This window comes from Pongo pygmaeus, chromosome 6 (genome assembly GCF_028885625.2).
Source record: "Pongo pygmaeus isolate AG05252 chromosome 6, NHGRI_mPonPyg2-v2.0_pri, whole genome shotgun sequence".
NCBI lineage: Eukaryota > Metazoa > Chordata > Mammalia > Primates > Hominidae > Pongo > Pongo pygmaeus.
This window is the reverse complement of record NC_072379.2, coordinates 35,466,343-35,485,589: the sequence shown is the minus strand read 5'-3', so window position 1 is coordinate 35,485,589 and position 19,247 is coordinate 35,466,343. Positions and strand designations below refer to the sequence as shown.

The window sequence follows — 19,247 nt, the reverse complement described above, 5'->3', positions numbered from 1 at the left end:
TTGATTGAATCTCTTTCTTCTTAAACCCCTGCTAACCAAATATACTCCCTTGGTCTGCTTCCCTTTTGAGGACACGATTTTTGCCAAAGATAATGTAAAATTCATTGGTATTTACAAAAGCTTAAATTCTCTCTCTGCTTTGAAATGTAAATTTGCTACCTTGTTAAATTTTGTGAGGGCTTTAGGCATATGAGACAGATAAACTTTAACTTGTTCCATTTACAAAGGCACAGTTTGAATCCAAATGTCCTTTTGAACTAGTGAATTTCACCTGACTCATGGCTAAAATCTTAAAATCAAAGCTATGAAATCTTTATTTTTGTCTATGTTTGTATGTATACATATGTATACGTCTGTGTTTGTATATTGTCTACACGGTACCAAACTGACTTATAAGTAAATCAGTTCTCATAAATTTAGTAAATAAGCCCAAATGCTTTTCAAGTTCATGTGACTTTAGTAATCTTTGGTAAATGAGGGTAGTTTTAAAATTGTTGGTAAAATAAAATAGAAATATTTTCAGAATTTAATTTAGAGATTTTTGCCTGAGTCTACTAGTCAAATAGGTTTAGGCTATTGCTGGTAGGTGTTTAAGGTCACAAAACTGTTGCTTCTGTGATATTGTTGATACCTGTTTGATTCTGGGGTATAGACAAGTGGCCACGGGAAGGCCTGGGGACACGTGGATGTCTGCAGCACCTAGGCCAAGAGCTGTGGGGCAGAGCTACGCTACATGTCTTCCCTGGCTCACTTGTGCCTCCTGAAAATGCTGGGAGGGGTTGGATCTCCAGGCATTGCTTTCATAACTCTGTCCTTTTTTCTGGGCTCTGTATCAAGGTACATAATTAAAATTGCTTACTTCTTAAGACTTTTCACAAATATTTGGGATACTAAGAGTTAACATTGAAATTAATATATGTAATTAAATCTACTAGATAAAAGAGAAACAATCTGTATCCAAAGAGCACAAGAAAAGTAAAATGCATTTTTGGTTTTAAAAAAGGTTATAGCCAGGTGCAGTGGCTCACGCCTGTAATCCCAGCACTCTGGGAGGCTGAGGCGGGCAGATCACCTGAGGTCAGGAGTTTGAGACCAGACTGACTGACATGTGAAACCCCATCTCTACTAAAAATACAAAAATTAGCCAGGCATGGTGGCAGGCGCCTGTGATCCCAGCTACTTGAGAGGCTGAGGCAGGAGAATCGCTTGAACCCAGGAGGCAGAGGTTGCAGTCAGCTGAGATCATGCCACTGCACTCCAGTCTGGGCGACAGAGAGGACTCTGTCTCAAAAAAAAAAAAAAATAAATAAATAAATAAATAAATATTTAAAAGGTTATAAAAAAGACATAAAAATATGGTTTTTGTTGGCCAGGCACGGTGGCTCAGGCCTGTAATCCCAGCACTTTGAGAGGCCGAGGTGGGTGGATCACAGAGTCAGGAGTTTGAGACCAGCCTGGCCAAGATGGTGAAACCCCGTCTCTACTAAAAATACAAAAATTAGCCGGGCATGGTGGTTCGTGCCTGTAATCTCAGCTACTGGGGAGGCTGGGGCAGGAGAATCACTTGAACCTGGGAGGTGGAGGTTGCAGTGAGCCAAGATCATGCCATTGCATTCCAGGCTGGGCAACAAGAGCGAAACACACCCTCTCACTCTCTCTATCTCTCTCTCCCTCCCTCTCTCTCTATTTCTCTCTCTCTCTCTCTCTCTCTCTCTCTATATATATATGTAGTTATATGTGGTTTTTGTTAAAGGGACAACAATTTTGCATGGCTTAAAGGTTATTTAAAAGCTGTTTTAAATTACTGAAATACAAAAATGATAGATAAAACTAAATGGGTATAGGAAGTTAGAAAAAAATGAAAAATATTGTAAAAGGTTATAAAAGATTTATAGAAACTTATCTGTGTGGTCAAAGCTGAATGAGGTTGGATGGATTTGTTTATAAGGTTTTATTAAAATTAGGTTTATTAGTAATAATACATTAATACAAAGATAAAACTTGGTTTTCTCTTTTGAACAGGGTTTTCATATAGTATTGATAAGAAATAATAAAAGGTTTTATTTACCTTTTGAGTAAGCTGCAATAAAAAAAGAAGAGAGAGGAAGACACACTCACCATGTCTTTATTAGGTCTGAAAACTGAGTCTTTTTTTTTTTTTTTTTTTTTTTGAGACAGTCTCGCTCTGTTGCCCAGGCTGGATGTGATCTTGGCTCACTGCAACCTCCGCCTCCTGGATTCAAGCTAGTCTCCTGCCTCAGTTTCCCGAGTAGCTGGGATTATAGTCGCCTGCCACCATGCCCAGCTAATTTTTGTATTTTTAGTAGAGACGGGGTTTCTCCATGCTGGTCAGGCTGGTCTCCAACTCCCAACCCAGGCGATCCACCCGCCTCGGCCTCCCAAAGTGCTGGGATTATAGGCGTGATCTACTGTGCCCGGCCAAGTCTCCTCTTAATCAAAGAGTAAATGTTTGCTTTTTGAAATCTTTGAAAAAAATCACTTTGACTAAATGAATATTATTTTACTGTGATCTCATTTTGAAATCAAGTGTTTCAAGCCTTTGACATTTGACAAACTTCCTAAAATGAGACTTCAAATTCTAATTGAGTCTTTCTCACATTGAACTAACTTTTGGAGATTAGTGCTTCTGGAAATCCAAACAGGGACCCTGGAACTCCAAGAGAGGCATACTAGGCATGTTTGGTATGTGAAAATCATACTGGAAGCATTGTTAAATAAGAGATGGTGTGGTGTTTAACTTTCTTTTTTGTTTGTTTGTTTGGTGGGTTTTTTTGGAGACAGAGTCTTGCTCTTTCACCCAGGCTGGAGTGCAGTGGCACAATCTTGGCTCGCTGCAACCTTCGCCTCCCAGGTTCAAGCAATTTTTGTATTTTAGTAGAGATGTGGTTTCACCATGTTGACAAGGCTGGTCTCAAACTCCTGACCTCAGGTGATCCACCTGCCTCGGCCTCCCAAAGTGCTGGGAATACAGGTGTGAGCCACCGCGCCCAGCCAAGAGATGGTGCTTAACTTTCTTCAGGTTATTTTTATATGAATATGCTATTAATATGCATTCTATAATTGTAAAAGATAGCAAAAATTTTGATGTGTCTTGACATAAACAGTAAATTGCTTTATTCTGATGCTCTCTTTTCCTAAAAGTTTTTTGTAAATGCCAAAGCACTGTATCTTCAAGGAACCTTATGGAGAAGATCACAACAAGCACTCTGAATATAAGTTTCTGATAATTTTGGAGATCATGCCATTGAACAAGGCAAAAAGAAAAAATCCAGTAATCTAATTTAAAACCTGATGAGTTCACAAAGATCGCTAACCCAACTTCAAGCAGAATAAAAGTTAAGTACATGGCACTGAAGTGACAGAGCACTGAAATAATTTTTGTGACTTCTTTTTGTTTGAAACACAGTAGGTTCTTTTCATGTTTTGTTTTCTAGCATCAAGAAAACTTTTCTTTTTGAGCTATTTATAGCTTACAGAAATTGGGTAAAGTATACTATGATGGGCAAACTGAGACATTTATCTTTCATTCTACCTGATTTCTTCAAAATTCAGAAACTATTTGTATTTTCATTTTATGGCAATATACTTACTTGCGTAAGTTCAACAAGGATTTGTTTTCTTTTGTAACAGGACACACTGAAAGCACTGGTTAGTCTACCAAGTCTTAAACCGGAATGACAGATTTTCAGATATGACCAGACTGGTTTGAAGGGCTGAAGTTGACTTTATAGCCAGTGGACTTAGAAAATGGCTGGCCTGGTTCCTTGTCGACATGGTTCCCTTACAAGGTTGCTGACCTTGCGGTAAGTAAAAGCATGTCACTTTCTGACAGGCCCAGTAATCTCAAGATATTTTGAGATCTCGAGAAGAAATTCACTGAATTCATACAGGTATTACCGACACAGTTAGATGGTAAGTCCTTAACTTGGCTTCCTAGCCACAAGAGGCTTTTAAAAATCTGAGATTCCTTATCAAAAAGTTCCATCAAAGCCAACTAAAATGAGTCAGTATGGCCACTCTTCTTGCTGCATCTTATGCAAATAATCATGCCAAGTATAATAAGTGTAAAACTAATTTTACAAATAAACTGGTTCTACTATGATTCTTTGGTAAAACTGGAGGATCTGGAAAAATTATTTTTCAATACTCCACCTGTTATTCAGTTCTAGCAGACTATTGTTTTTGTGATATTATTATTTGCTTACAATTTGGACTGAATCCTGAATTACCTCCTGGCTACAAGTCTCTAAAGAAGAAGCAGGATTTAATGTTCTGCCTGACATTTTTAGTTGTTCCCTAATGGAATTCAGGCTTGTTTGATCTGGCATATAAATTATCTTTCTGACTATAATCCAATCCTGTGTGCATTATGCTTCTACTGTTCAGATTTTCATTGCTATATATCTCTTGTGGTTTTATTTCTTCTGAGAAAACTAAAACGGTATTCCAAAGACTAGAGATGATTCAATAAGCAACAGCAGCTAATAAATTTCTGACGTGACTGAGGTTTCATTCTTGCCACTCTGTAATGCCATCCTAATTTGGCTTTGGGGTTCCCTTAAAATTCCTCACTAAAACATCTTTTCTTTCCTCCCTAACATGGGACAGGGCTATCTGAGAATCACCCTTCCCAGTGACAAGGGACCCCTTGACACTCAGCCTTTAATCATCAATGCTTTCAAGAAGAAATATTTTGTATCAAAAGAGGGAAATGAAGAAATAAATACACTTTTTATAAATGTGAGCCCCTTTTAATTATCAGGCCCAGGGAGGCATTGAAATGCAGCAGTGGTCATGTCCCACACTCGCCTGAGCTAAATAATTAGCTCTTAAAGCCAATTGCTACTTGAGCTGTAAACACTGAGTGAATTTTTTGCCAAGTAGCTACAAAATGCCATATACTGGACGCCATAACTCATCTGCAGTTCAGGAATGTATAGTCAATCACCAATCAGCGTTATTTCTGTAAACTAGTGAGAATCCTTGTCAAACAACTTTGTGTTAGCCACACCTTCTTCCTTTTCGCCCTAAAAAACCTTCGTGTAACTACAGCTGAATGGAGCATTCCCCAAGGCAAACGAAGTGTGTCTCAGGCTACAGTCCTCAACCTTGGCCCAGATAAACTATCTATATTAATTTTGAGTCAGTTTCTTTCTTTAGGTTGACAATGGTGTAAAACAGAAAGCCCCTTGCAATCCACAGACAGGACTCGATCACTGACTGCGCCTTCACTGCTGTGTCGACTATGGTGAAAAACAGAAAGTCCCTTGCAATCCACGGACGGGACTGGATCACTGACTGCGCCTTCACTGCTGTGTCGACAATGGTGAACAACAGAAAGTCCCTTGCAATCCACGGATGGGACTGGATCACTGACTGCACCTTCACTGCTGTGTCGACAATGGTGAACAACAGAAAGTCCCTTGCAATCCACGGATGGGACTGGATCACTGACTGCACCTTCACTGCTGTGTCGACAATGGTGAACAACAGAAAGTCCCTTGCAATCCACGGATGGGACTGGATCACTGACTGCACCTTCACTGCTGTGTCGACAATGGTGAAAAACAGAAAGTCCCTTGCAATCCATGGACGGGACTGGATCACTGACTGTGCTTTCACTGCTGTGTTGCCAGATGTGGTGTCTCCCCACACCCTGAACTATCAGAAGCTGAGTCAGTCTCCACATCTCCAGCTTTTTAGGTGACCTTATTTTGCTAAAATCGAAAGTCTTTCTAGATTTTTTACTTGGTTTTTCTGGCCATTTCATCTTTTACAAGGAAGAAGACACAAAGAGAACAACTACTTGAGGTCTAAGCGTGAGGAATGAGGAATAAGGAATGATGGATTTTACTGTGAACTGGTGTCCTCAGGATCAAGGAGGACAAGGGTGAACACAGTCCCAGCCAACTTATCTCAAAAATGTCAGGAAAAAAAAAACAACAAAACAACATTCATAGAGTAAGCAAAAATTCAAATACAAAATTCTGATTCTCTTTTTTTTTTTTTGAGATGGAGTCTCGCTCTGTCGCCCAGGCTGGAGTGTGCTGGCATGTTCTCATCTCACTGCAACCTCTGCCTCCCGGATTCAAGTGATTCTCCTGCCTCAGCCTCTCAAGTAGCTGGGGTTACAGGTACCTGCCACCACACCTGGCTACTTTTTGTATTTTTAGCAGAGACGGGGTTTCACTGCATTGGCAGGCTGGTCTCGAACTCCTGACCTCAGGTGACCTGCCCGCCTCAGCCTCCCAAAGTGCTGGGATTACAGTTGTGAGCCACCGCGCCCGGCCACAAAATTCTAATTCTGTAATTTCAAGTAATTCTGACAGGAAAGGAAGCTAGGAGAGGAGGAATGAGAGTAGGGGGGAAGACGGGGAGGAAGGGATAGTTGGAGAGTGGGAGGGGATAGAAAATGTCAGGGAGCCAAAGGTCTTACACAGACATGCATGGAGTACAGATTTTTCAAAGGACATGCAGAAACATGGGGAAAAGCACAACAATCTCTTAAGTATAAGAGAATCACAAAACCATTACCGAAGCTTCAGCAGAGGTGAAGAAAAAATAATCTGAGGTTTGTGAAAAACTCTTAAAGACAGGAAGTCTCTGCCAGTTTGGCTGAGCTCTACTGGACCTTCTGTTCTCATCTGGCTCTCACTCTCCTCCTCCCTTCCCAAACACCACAGGGCTACAGGGACATGCTGGCTCTGCACGCAGACACATCTGTGTCTAAGCCTGGGACACTAAGAAGGTTACTTTATTTCTCTGAGCTCTGGTATCCATATCAGCAAACCTGGGTAAACCACAATTCTAACAGCAGAGGCTGCACCACAGGCCACTGAAGGGCAGGAAATCAGGTGTCCAGCCTTGGGCTACATGCACCTATCTGCACCATGGCACTGAGAAGGTCTGCACACAAACTTGAGTCCCCAATCTTCACATCTCTTGTAGAAATATACAGATGCAGCATACTTCCAAACTGAGCTAGTGGAATTAAAACCTAACATTCACTGGAACAGTTTTGTCTTTTTTAGTCTTATTTATTAGTAAGGATAAAATACTAGATATTAGTAAAATATACTTGTAAAGCAAATATAAATATGGATAATGAGCATTTTCTTTTCTTGGTAGTCAGAAGGCATTTATGGGTTTGATAATCTTATAATTAATTATAAAAATCTTCATTTTTATTCTGGGTACTATGACTTAATTACTCTAGAATATTGTATCCAAAATATGACTTTGAGATGTGTTTCATAAACACCAACAAAACCAATAAAATTAACTTATCACATAGTATATTCCCAGATCATATCAGGAGGACCAAAGAACATCTAAAAATTACTAGCAAGAAGACAAGTTCAATGACTGATACTCTTCTCTGCCACAAGGCATAAGCTACAGTTCACTGATAGCAATATTTGCTATTTACACTTAACTATAACATCCATTCACTCATTCATTAATCTAAACAAGATTTACTGAGTTTCAGCCACAGGCAGAGTTCTGTGGATGTACCGGAACACCCACAGGCAGAAGGGCTCATGGCCCTGGTCATTAGGAGTCCACAGGCTTCCTGTCCCCCTAGTGAATAAACCACCATCACCCAAGAGTACTCCTTTTGGAATGAAGTGTGGAAGCACAGCCCGTCATTCCAGTGCATACTAATAAGCTCTCTTTTACCTGAAGGAATTAGTATTCTTAAATAGAATTATTTAGAAAAGTTCCAGGACAGGTTGAATGCATGTATTTCAAGAGATTATTTTTTCACATGATACAAAATCATATGTGTATTTAATCCATTACCTTACTATTGCTTCTTTTATTAACTTTGAAAAATCCCAGAAATTTTTTCTTCTCTTTATCTGTCTCATCATTGCCAAGTGATGATTTCCTAAAGGTTTCTGGAAAAAAAAAGCACTAAGTTATTTTTCAGCATCTGAAACAAGAGATTAAATACTTCACTTAAAAAATCTTAATAAGTGAATCCTCTACTCTTAAACTTTTAGTTCTTGTAAGAGAGGGAAAACCATCAACTATTTCTTTCAAAGCTGTCTGAGCCACCTCAAGGCCTCACGCCCATTTGGGAAATCACTACAGGTTCTTACACAGTCTTTTAGGGATGATGGAGGCATTTTCTCTGGGTGTGGTTGTGCCCTTTTGGAGAATGACAAAATATATAAAGTTCTAGGGCAGAGCTGTCCAACAGAAAGCTAAACCAGACCACACATGTAATTTTACATTTTCTAGTAGCTACATTAAAAAGAACCAAGTAAAATTAATTGTAACAATTTCATTTAATCCAACACATCTAAAATATTATCATTCTATCATGCAGTCCATATAAAAAGTATTGACGAGATATTTTACATTGGTTTTGGTGCTAAGTCTTCAAAATCCAGCAGGCCTTTAGGCTTACAGCACATCTCAGTGTGGACTGGGCACATGCAAGAGCCACATGAGGCCTGTGGCTGCCAAATCAGCACAGCTCTAAGACTGTGACATCAGTGCAATACACCTGCTTTAAGAATTATGAGTGAGGTACAAACTTTAACTAAATGAAATAAATCAGCAGCTTTCCTGCTCACTTCCAGAAAATGGAGTAACAGCTATGGGCTCCCCAGGTGGTATCTGAAACAACTGCATCAAATCTCCCAGGAACCACCTTTCCAGATTTTCCTTCCTCTACTGCATCCAGAATGTTTTCCTTTCAAATTACATTCTCTAGGGGGGAAATTGTTTTCTTCTTTCTTTTTCCTGAAGCTCTAAATCCTCAACCCCTCTTGAATTTTTCTTCATCAGGATTCTAGAGCCAGGTTGGACCCTTCCAAATTCCAGACAGGCACACTGAAGCCCAGATGTGTCTGTCAGCTGACAAGACAGCCATGGGACATGGATCCCAAAGCGAGATGGAACCTGCAGCATCAGCATCGCTGGGAACTTATGAGAGATGTGAATGCTTGGGCCCACTCCAGACCCCCAGAATAAGAAACGCTGGGTGCAGGGCCCAGCACTACACAGTCAAACTAGCCCCTAAGGAGGCTTAAGCTGAGGGTCTGGAGAACACGCCTGGGGAGTGGTGCTGAGAGATTAAGAGCGCCCATGTGTGAGGCACACTTTGGAAAACCACTTAGCTTCTCCAAGCCTCAGCAGCTTCATCTGCAGGTTGAGGGTGAGTGTGCTAAGCACGCAGGACGGCACTCACACAGCTCAGCACACTGCTCACTAGTGTCATGATTTGCTCAGGAAAGGCCTTTGTCATTACTTCATTCCATTCTTCTCTGCCAGGGCATACAGATATGACAAGAGGAAGGAAAGTGGAGATGTTCCTGGAGGATAGAAAAATGATTTTTCCCATATCACTGCCAACTGATAGCAAGAGCTCTAGACCATTGGTGGCAGAATCATGGACTGGGATTTTACAAATTCTGCCATCAGACTATTAATGCAAACCAAGTAACCCTCAATTAACTTCTTGATCTGCTAATATACGATTTCACATTTGAGTTAGAGAACACACACAGCAGTCAGTGCATTAATAACACAGGCATGAACACTGATAGTGTCCACACAGCAAAGCAAAAACCCAGCACACACGCTCCTGATATCACTCTGTAGGAGCAAAGGTGCACATCCTAGCCACCAGGGCAGGGCCAGGACACTTGGTTACATGCAGGAGGCTCTAGCGGAGGCACCGAGCAGGCTCCACATCGCACAGTACCCAAACCAGAGGGCCCGCTGCAACATGGTGCAGCAGCACCAATGCATGAGTGCAAATGCGCTGCAAAGTTAGTTGCAGCAAGCCGTCTATTAGGTACAGAGCTATAAAGAGGAAAACAGAGCACACAGTTAAGTCTGCATCTAAACTATTAAATGCTTTAATATGTATGTTTATAACCAAGGATGTTTCTAGAATTCAGTGGTATGTGACATGGACCAATGGATGCTCACAAACTGACGATGGGGTTACGCTTTCAGTTCACGATGGCTTTATGCAGACGTGACCCCATCATAAGTCCAGGAGCGTACTGAATGCGTAGCACTTTCACGCCATGGTAAAACTGAAAAATCGTAAGTTGAGAAATTGTCTATGTTGAAACAGATGGCATCATAGTATCCCACTGATAATCGAGAAGTAGAGCATGTTCCTGGTACACAAGCTGTATTACACTGACCACAGAAAGGACAGACTGCATTAGAAAACTGCAATGAAATCTAGCCTGTTGTTTCTCTTCTTGAATGAGGACAGTGGCTGATCATCACCTCTAAGGACTGAGGTCGGCTCCCTGACGAAGGGTCCAGGACAGCCCCGGCACCAGAACTGCCCCTCAATAGTGGGAGACACACTTTCTCATGCAGCTACAGTCTGCAGTTGTCTGGAGGCACCAGGGGCCTGTGACTCACAGTGCTGAGCTGCGCCTAACACTGATGGTCTATTTTTAGAGGTGAGGCTTTGGTCTCAGTCACTGACTGATAGGGGCCTCCTATGAGGCCTCCGAGGCTTGGCAGACACTGAAGAAGAATTGGTTTGGGAGAAAAATAGGAGAACTCAGTGTTCCCATCAGCCAAAATTTCCAGAGGCTGCCCAGCTATAAAGCAGAGCAACAATGAACAACTGATGCGTAGCCAGCCCTCGAACACACGCAAGTGAGCTCTAGAACCCATGGTGCCTATGGTATGATAAGCTGAGGGTGGCATTTATTTTGTTTGAATTTACTCTAATTTACACGTAATTAAATATTAAGAAAAGTCTGGGAACTCACACTTCATCTGCAAGAAAGTTTTACTTTCTGAAGCATTACAATGATTTGAAAAATGTTAAAGATGAATTGCAGAGTGGCAGAGAAGGAGGAAGGACCCTTAAAGACCAACAAGTCCACACCACTCACTTGTCTAGAGGAGGAGACTCAGTGACCAGAACAAGGCCAGTAAGCAGTAAATGGAAGGGGGGGACCAGGTCAACATCTGCAAATGTATGATGGGCATTCTACATATGTATATACATATATGTATATGTTTAAGTATATATATATATATATACACACACACACATATGTATCTCTATATCTGTCTATATATACATATAAACATCTCTTTCTGTATAGAAATATCTCTTTCTGTACAGAAATATCTCTATGAGAGAAACTTAAATAGATGTCGGAATAAATGCAAAATCCGGACTAATCATTTGCATACTTGTCTATGACAGAAAAGGTTAAATTTTAAAATCCATACTGTCCCAAATTCTGTAGCATGCAGGATGGCCTTCAGGGGCAGGTAAGCATGGGCAGGCAGAGGTGAAAAGAAAAGGGTGCCTTTCCTGCACACACCACTTCTGCTCTGCCCTGAATTACTGGGCAACAGAATTTGTTTTCTGTAACAGCCTCCCTCATTTCTCATCAATTAGAGCCACACAGCAAATTCTCCTAAGAAGCATTCTTATCTGAACCAACCAGGGAATCAAGAAACCAAACCAAAATCTCATGTCAGCCTGGCATGCACCTTCAGAAGGGCCCCAAGCCAAACTTCCATTCCTTGAAGTCTGGCACAAAAACATCACCTCTGTGCAGCTCTGACCCCAGAGCCATGCATAGTGCAGCCTCACAGGGGGAGCGGGAAGCCCCAGGTTCACTGTACCTTGACAGCTCAGGGAAGGCTCGGACTGAGTTTTGCTCAGACGAACTGGAAAAGGCAGGCAATGAGAGAGTGAGTTCCAGCTTTGAGATGTGTGGGAGTCCCTGACCCAGGCCTTGGCCCTCACAAGCCTCAGAGGGGGGCTGTCCTGCTGCAGCAGTGAGAAGGTCTCTTGCTGGGTCAGCTTGCCTCTCTGGGCTGGCCCTCTCGGGGCTGCAGCTGCATAGCCTGCTAAGCACTGCTGAGGACGCAGGAGGCAGCAGAGCCCGTGGCTTTATCAAGATGCTCCCACCAGGGATTCCAGGAGAGGGCAGGCCTCTGCCTAGCAATGGCTCACCTCCTGCCAGCTGCCCTTCTGTTCTCCAGCAGTGGTAGGGTTCAGGAGTGGATGTCTGTCCCCTCCAAGTGCATACCAAGAGTGAAAGCAAAAGCTCCTCCAGCAGCACCCAGCAGGCCTGCCCAGGGCGGTTGCAGGGGAGAAAGGGAGCCTCGGTGATGGCCTCTGGACAAGTGTCTTTTCTTTTCAAATATTTGACAGTGAGCAGGAGGCAGGCATTTGGCAGGGATGGTAATCAAATGTCACAGCTGGCATGGCACGGGCATGGTCCAGATGAAAGGGGTGCTGGCCACAAGGCTGCAGCAGAGCCCCCATGGTGGGGAAGCGCGTGGTGCCTTGGGGGTGGGGTGGAAAGGGCCAAAATGTCCAAAGGAGTAGAGAGGGGGACTTGGAGGTTTGGGAGCAGCTAGTTCCAACCAAGGGCAGAAGTGCTTCCAAATCTGAATGGCCAAGCTGACCGCACTAGCATGTTCTGCTGTGTCCCATATGAGGATCAGAAGAGATGCTCTGGGCCCCTGACCACATGAACACTTCAACTCTTACATTCTCAATGACCATGGGCTATCCTGCGTCCTCTCCTTCACGGACAGGCAGGTTTTATATCACTTCTCCCAAGTGCCAGGTTCAACATCTACCTTTCAAGATACAACCAAGTGGTGGCATGTAACAGAAACACTTGTAAGCCTTTTTATTTCAGATACCTGAATGTGAAACAGTTTTCCTTTTATTTTTCTTTTTATCTTAACAAATGGAAGCTGTTTCCAAAGAGTCATGTAAACCAAATTTAAATAGCGCTGATATACTCAGTGCCACCAGGCCTTTACAGGGATGCTGAGAATATTTCTGTCTGTGTTTTAAAAAAGACACTGGATAAAACACAAGATGTATTATTCTCAAATGTCAGAGTACTTTTTTTGAAGAAATAAATAGTCCATGTATCTTATACAATTGAGCCAAAACCCTCTCTTGAATGTCAGATCAGATCTAGATGCCAGATACCCAGGAAGACAAGGGCGGACTTGGCGGGGAGAGGAAGGCTGGACAGAGATTCCACTATGATCATGGATTTCACAATAAACTTGGTATTAAGAAAAAATATGGCCAGGCACAGTGGCTCAGGCCTGTAATCCCAGCATTTTGGGAGGCCAAGGCGGGCGGATCACCTGAGGTCAGGAGTTCGAGACCAGCCTGGCGAACGTGGTGAAACTCCGTCTCTACTAAAAATACAAAAATTAGCTGGGCATGGTGGGAGGTGCCTGTAATCTCAGCTATTCAGGAGGCTGAGGCAGGAGAATCACTTGAACTTGGGAGGTGGAGGTTGCAGTGAGCTGATATTGCACCATTGCACTACAGCCTGGGCTATAAGAGTGAAACTCCAACTCAAAAAAAAAAAAAGAAAAAGAAAAAATACATTTTTGTTGGAAAAAATTAGAAAAAAAGTCATAGAAAAACAGGAAAAACTTGAATATGTATATATTTTTTAAACTCAACCTATTCAATATTTGTGGAATAATGAAACAGAGACAACAGACATCAAATGAGGCTCATTAGAAGAGCAACTTTTACGAAGTTCATTTTGATCATTCTAAGGTCAAGGAATATAACATTTCCTTTGGCCTGACAGTAGCAGTTAGCACTCTATATCAATCAGAAACATGTGCTTACACAACATAACAGTCTCTGCACCAGCAAGGCCTCTGGGCTGCCACTCTCACCAGTGGCTCTAACTGTGGCCTCATACTAAGAGCCAGATTCACACGATGAGCAGGGTGACACTGGCAACATGGTGAGGAGGCCTAAAGTGGCCCTAAAGTTATCTTCAGGAATGGATCTCACGCACTGTAATTGTTCAGTTTTAGAGAACAGCTAAATGCATTTCTGCCACTGGTTTTAGACATGAGCAATGTTTGAAAAACAGCAGCTAATGGCAACTGAAAAAGAAAATCAAGATAATTTTTTTTTTTTTTTTAAAGAGACAGGGTCTCACTCTGTCACCTAGGCTGAGGGCAATGGTGCAATCATAGCTCAGTGCAGCTTCAACCTCCTGGGTTCAACCAATCCTCCAGCCTCAGCCTCTCCAGTAGATGGGACTACAGGAATGGGGACGCACCACCACATCTGACTAATTTTTAAATTTTTTTGTAGAGATGGGGGTCTCACTATTTTGTCCAGGCTGGTCTTGAACTCCTGAGCCCAAGCCATCCTCCTGCCTCAGCCTCTCAAAGTGCCAGGATTACAAGTGTGAGCCACCAACCCACAAGAAAGTATTATAGATGGTTTGGAGTAGTTACTTCAGAGCATAAGCTCTAATCTCGCCTCACCTTTTCCCCTTTTACTTATGTCATGGAAGTTCGCAGGGAGACAAAGGATAAAGGACATGTTCAGGGCTGGGAGAAAGGAGGCACAGCTCAATCCAGAGGAATGAAAACAGGCCAAATTTCTTTTTTGCCTTCTTCAACTTGACTTGCCTGGAACTGCATGTACCCATCTCTCCCTGGTGCTACCGAGAGTGCTGGGGAGAGCCGACAGGGGACATGTGCATGCCGCGCATCCGTGTGATTACGGGCAGGTGCGTGAGATGCAGCGGGGCCTCACCTCTTCTGTTGTCCCACGCATAGAGCTCCTTTATCCCGAGCTCGTTCAAGGACTTGGACAGCTCCAGCTCTTCTCCGGCAATGTTGTCCCTGAGAAGAACCACGTGCTCTGGGCTGACCTCACACTTTGCACAAATGACTGGCAGAATATTCTGGAGAGGAACCTCAGGGCTCACACGCACAACAGCTTTTTGTGTCCGCAGGTAATTCACGACCAAACGCACAGATTTCTGGAAGAACACACGGGCAAAAAGAATTCAGTAAGATATCCTCCCACAAGCCTTCAACTCTTGTGTCAATTCGACAATTGGGTGTGGCAGGATTGTGTGTAGCCTGAATCCTTCTTCCACAAATTGAGTGAGTCATGGGGGAAAACAGCATAATGAATACTGAAAAACAAATGTCTAGAATAATAAATTTCGCTTAGAATCTCTTGCTAGTGAACAAGCTGCTAACAACACAGCAAAATAAACATCAGGGAAGACTACATTTAAAATCCAACACGTATACTTTACTGTCTTCCAAGGGTTCTGGCCAGATGTGAACACATGGCACTTACATGCATTTTCTAAAGAAAATAGTTTGGAAGTAGTATGAATAATTTAAAGAAAAACCCTCCAAAAACATGACATCAAAGTTTTAAGGAGTCAAAACATCCACATAAATATAGGAATATCTATATATGTACATAGATTATATATATGAATACATATATACTGCATACATGTACTATATACACACATATATGAAACATATACAGTGTGTACACAGACTTACATGTATTTATGTATACACACTACACACACGTATTTAAGCTAGAAATGTATTTTTAAAAATACCAGGCATATAATAATCAGGAAGAAAAACACTCAGTTGACTAATGCTAATTCTAAATGACTGCAGATAAAGTAGTAGTCATTTTTCTCCCACTTTTACTGATCATTTTTCTTCCGCTTTTACTGATCACCCTAATTGTGCTAAGACACTGCAGAGCTGGACACAGTAAATGTAGATTGAACAAAAGAGCAGCAAAGGAAGGCCTCATGCTCTCTTCCAGCCTGCGTACCAGGGCCCAGTGGCTGGGATAAACAATGCATTTTGGGAGAAAAGACGGAACCTACTGCTCCTTTACTGGTCCTCTCCTGCCCTAACAAGTGGAATCACACAGACGCCTGGGCTCACCTGCCCTGAGAAACAGGAAGTCAAGGGAAGACGCAGGGTATATACAGAGATGCTGTGCCTCAAACACTGTTTACTTGAGGAATAAGGGGAAATCTCTGGTCAGAGTGTTCTAGAGTAACAGTGAGAATGCACTAACCAATCAATCCTAGAAATTAATAGGAGATTAATGTTGGCTGCATTGCCATTTTTAAAAGCAGGAAAATTTAGAAGATCTGCTAAGAATCTGAAAGTAACATTGCTTTTAGTTTGAGCTAAGGGATTAATATCAAAGCCTTATTTAGAAGTACAATAAAGCTGGGTATGGTGGCTCAGGCCTGTAATCCCAGCACTTTGGGAGGCTGAGGCGGGTGGATCACCTGAGGTCAGGAGTTCAAGACCAGACTGGCCAACATGGTGAAACCTTGTCTCTACCAAATACACAAATTAGCCGGGTGTGGTGGCATGCACCTGTAGTCCCAGCTACTCAGGAGGCTGAGGCAGAAGAACTGCTTGAATTTGGGAGGCAGAGGTAGCAGTGAGCCAAGATCACACCACTGCACTCCAGCCTGGGCAACAAGAGTGTAGCTCCGTCTCAAAACAACAACAACAAAAACAATAAAAGTATATAATAAGCTACTAGAATTAATTTTAATTAATAAACAAAAGCCTGGAATACAGCTATGTATATAAGATATTCTCCAAATGCAATGAATAAATATTTCTGACATAAGTTTTTCAAAAAAAATTTTTTTTCCCTTTTTTTTCTCTTCCTCTGGGAAGATGTTTAATCCTCTATGGATACCAAACGCTTCCTGAGTCAAGAAGAATTCTAGAACTACACTGTCCAATCAAGTAGCCATTAGCTAGTGGCAATTTAAATTTAAAGTTAAAATTAAATTAAAAATTCAGTTTCTCAATCACACCAGCCACATTTCAAGTGTTCAAAAGCTGTGTCAATTAAAATGAAAAAAGAAAAATCTACATGAATATTTTAGATATTTAAGTTATAATAAACATACCAAATTTTAAAAAAAGCTGCACGCAGCCAGTGGCTATCATATTAGAAAGTACAGAATTAAAGACCATGTCCCTCTTTGAATGAAGGTCTAATGGATAGCTCCACTGTAGATCAATTCCTCTTCTATAATATATAAAGAAGCAATGTTACAACAATAAACATTATTCAATTCTGTACATTTTGTCTCCTAAAACAAACTCTGTTTAGTGCCTAGCTTTGCCTGGCATAAAAGTAGCAGCCTCAGCCACAGCTCTCTGCACTGTACTTCGATAAGAAAAGCCACACTGGCCCCTACTCAGGACCTGCCACACATTCAGACACAGATATCTCCATGTAGGTACGTACTAACCTCAGGCACCTTAGGGGGACCAGGCTTAACCTTCTCTTCAGGAACTTTTTCTTTCAGAAACACAGTATGCACATTCAGGGTCCCAATCAAAGTATTTGGCTTAAAACTCAAAGGTTGTTGGGTTTCTGAAGACCGAATTTCAAGGGCGTGGTGGGATGGATTCAGGTGGTTCTGAAGGCAAAGTTCAACCAGTAGGTCCATCATTGCATGGCTGAAAAAAGGAAAACAAATCATGATTATTAGGAATGACTGCACTCTCTCTTTTGCCTGGCTAAATAAGGGTAGAACAAGTGGATGAATGAGCAAATTAGATATGCTTAAGAAAAAAGACAACAGAAGCTCATTAATTCCTTCTGCATGGTTGTAGAGCAATATGTTAACATTTTCAGCACTAACAAACAACACTATTGAAAGAGAAAAATCATAATTAATAGCTTGGAAAATAGTTATATTTTTAGCTAAATCAAAGGGTATGTTGAGTTGAATCATCTAAGGTCTGTTGGCACAAATATTTTTCATGCATACAAGACACTAAATTTTCAGTTATTTATAAATATAATGTATCTTTTTGATTTAACTTTTAAGTTCGGGGTACATGTGCAGGTTTGTTACACAGCTAAACTTGTGTCATGGGGGTTTGTTGCACAGATTATTTTATCAACCAGGTATTAATCCTAGTACCCATTAGTTATTTTTTCTGATCCTTTCCCTCCTCCCACCCTCCATCCCCTGAGAGACCCCAGTGTTTGTTATTGTTCTCTATGTGTCCGTGTGTTGACATCATTTAGCTCCCACCTATAAGTGAGAACATGCAGTATTTGGTTCTCTGTTACTGCATTAGTTTGCTAAGGATAATGACCTCTAGCTCCATCCATGTTTTTACAAAGGACATGATCTTGTTCTTTTTTTTAATGGATGCACAGTAGTCCATGGTGTATCTGTACTACATTTTCTTTATCCAACATACTATTGATGGGCCTTTAGGTTGATTCCATGTCTTTGCTATTGTGAATAGTGCTGCAATGAACATACACATGCATGTGTCTTTATGACAGAATGATTTATATTCCTTTGGGTTTATACCCAGTAATGTGATTGCTGGGTTGAATGGTAGTTCTGTTTTTAGGTCTTGGAGGAATTGCCACACTGTCTTCCACAATGGTTGAACTAATTTACAATCCCATCAACAGTGTGTAAGTGTTCATTTTTCTCTGCAACCTTACCAGCATCTGTTGTTTTTTGACTTTTTCATGATAGCCCTTCTGACTGGCGTAAGATGGTATCTCATTGTGGTTTTGATTTGCATTTCTCTAATGAGCAGTGATGTTGAGCTTTCTTTCATGTTTGTTGGCCTCATGTATGTCTTCTTTTGAAAAGTGTCTGTTCATGTCCTTTGCCCACTTTTTCTTTTTTTTTTTTTAATTATACTTTAAGTTTTAGGGTACATGTGCACAACGTGCAGGTTTTTAATGGGTTTTGTTTTCTTTTCTTGTAAATTTGTTTAACTTCCTTTTAGATGCTGGATATTAGACCTTTGTCAGATGCATAGTTGGCAAACATTTTCTCCTATTTTGCAGGTTATCTGTTTACTCTGTTGATAGTTTCTTTTGCTGCGCAGAAGCTCTGTAGTTTAATTAGGTTCCATTTGTCAAGTTTTGCTTTTGTTGCAATTGGTTTTGGAGTCTTCGTCATAAAATTTTGACTCTTCCTATGTCCAGAATGGTATTGCCTAGGTTGTCTTCCAGGGTTTTTATAGTTTGTTTTAAATTTAAGTCTTTAATCCATCTTGAGTTATCTTTTGTACATGGTATGTGGAAGGGGCGTAGTTTCAATCTTCTGCATATGGCTAGCCAGTTCTCCCAGCACCATTTATTGAATAGGGAGTTCTTTCCCCATTGCTTGTTTTTGTCAGCCTCATCAAAGATCAGATAGTTGTAGGTGTGTGATTTTATTTTTGGGTTCTCCATTCTGTTCCATTGCCCTATGTGTCTGTTTTTGTACAAGTAGCTGCTGTTTTCGTTACTGTAGCCCTATAGTATAGTTTTAAGTCAAGTAGCATGATGCCTCCAGCTTTGTTCTTTTGCTTAGGATTGCCTTGGCTATTTGGGTTTGTTTTTTGGTTCTTTGTGAATTTTA

At 41.4% G+C, this 19,247-nt stretch overlaps 1 protein-coding gene across 6 annotated transcripts in view; it reads right to left on the bottom strand.

Annotated features, from left to right (window-relative positions):
* Positions 1-19,247, bottom strand: part of COBL (cordon-bleu WH2 repeat protein) — a 299,291-nt gene that overhangs the window by 160,152 nt on the left and 119,892 nt on the right. For all 6 annotated transcript variants that reach the window (XM_054495472.2, XM_054495471.2, XM_054495468.2 and 3 more), the window contains exons 3-5: positions 17,112-17,322; positions 14,585-14,813; positions 7,825-7,922 (exon numbers count right to left, since the gene is read on the bottom strand). In XM_054495472.2, coding sequence (XP_054351447.1) covers positions 7,825-7,922; positions 14,585-14,813; positions 17,112-17,322 — 538 coding nt within the window. The remainder of the gene's footprint in view (positions 1-7,824; positions 7,923-14,584; positions 14,814-17,111; positions 17,323-19,247) is intronic.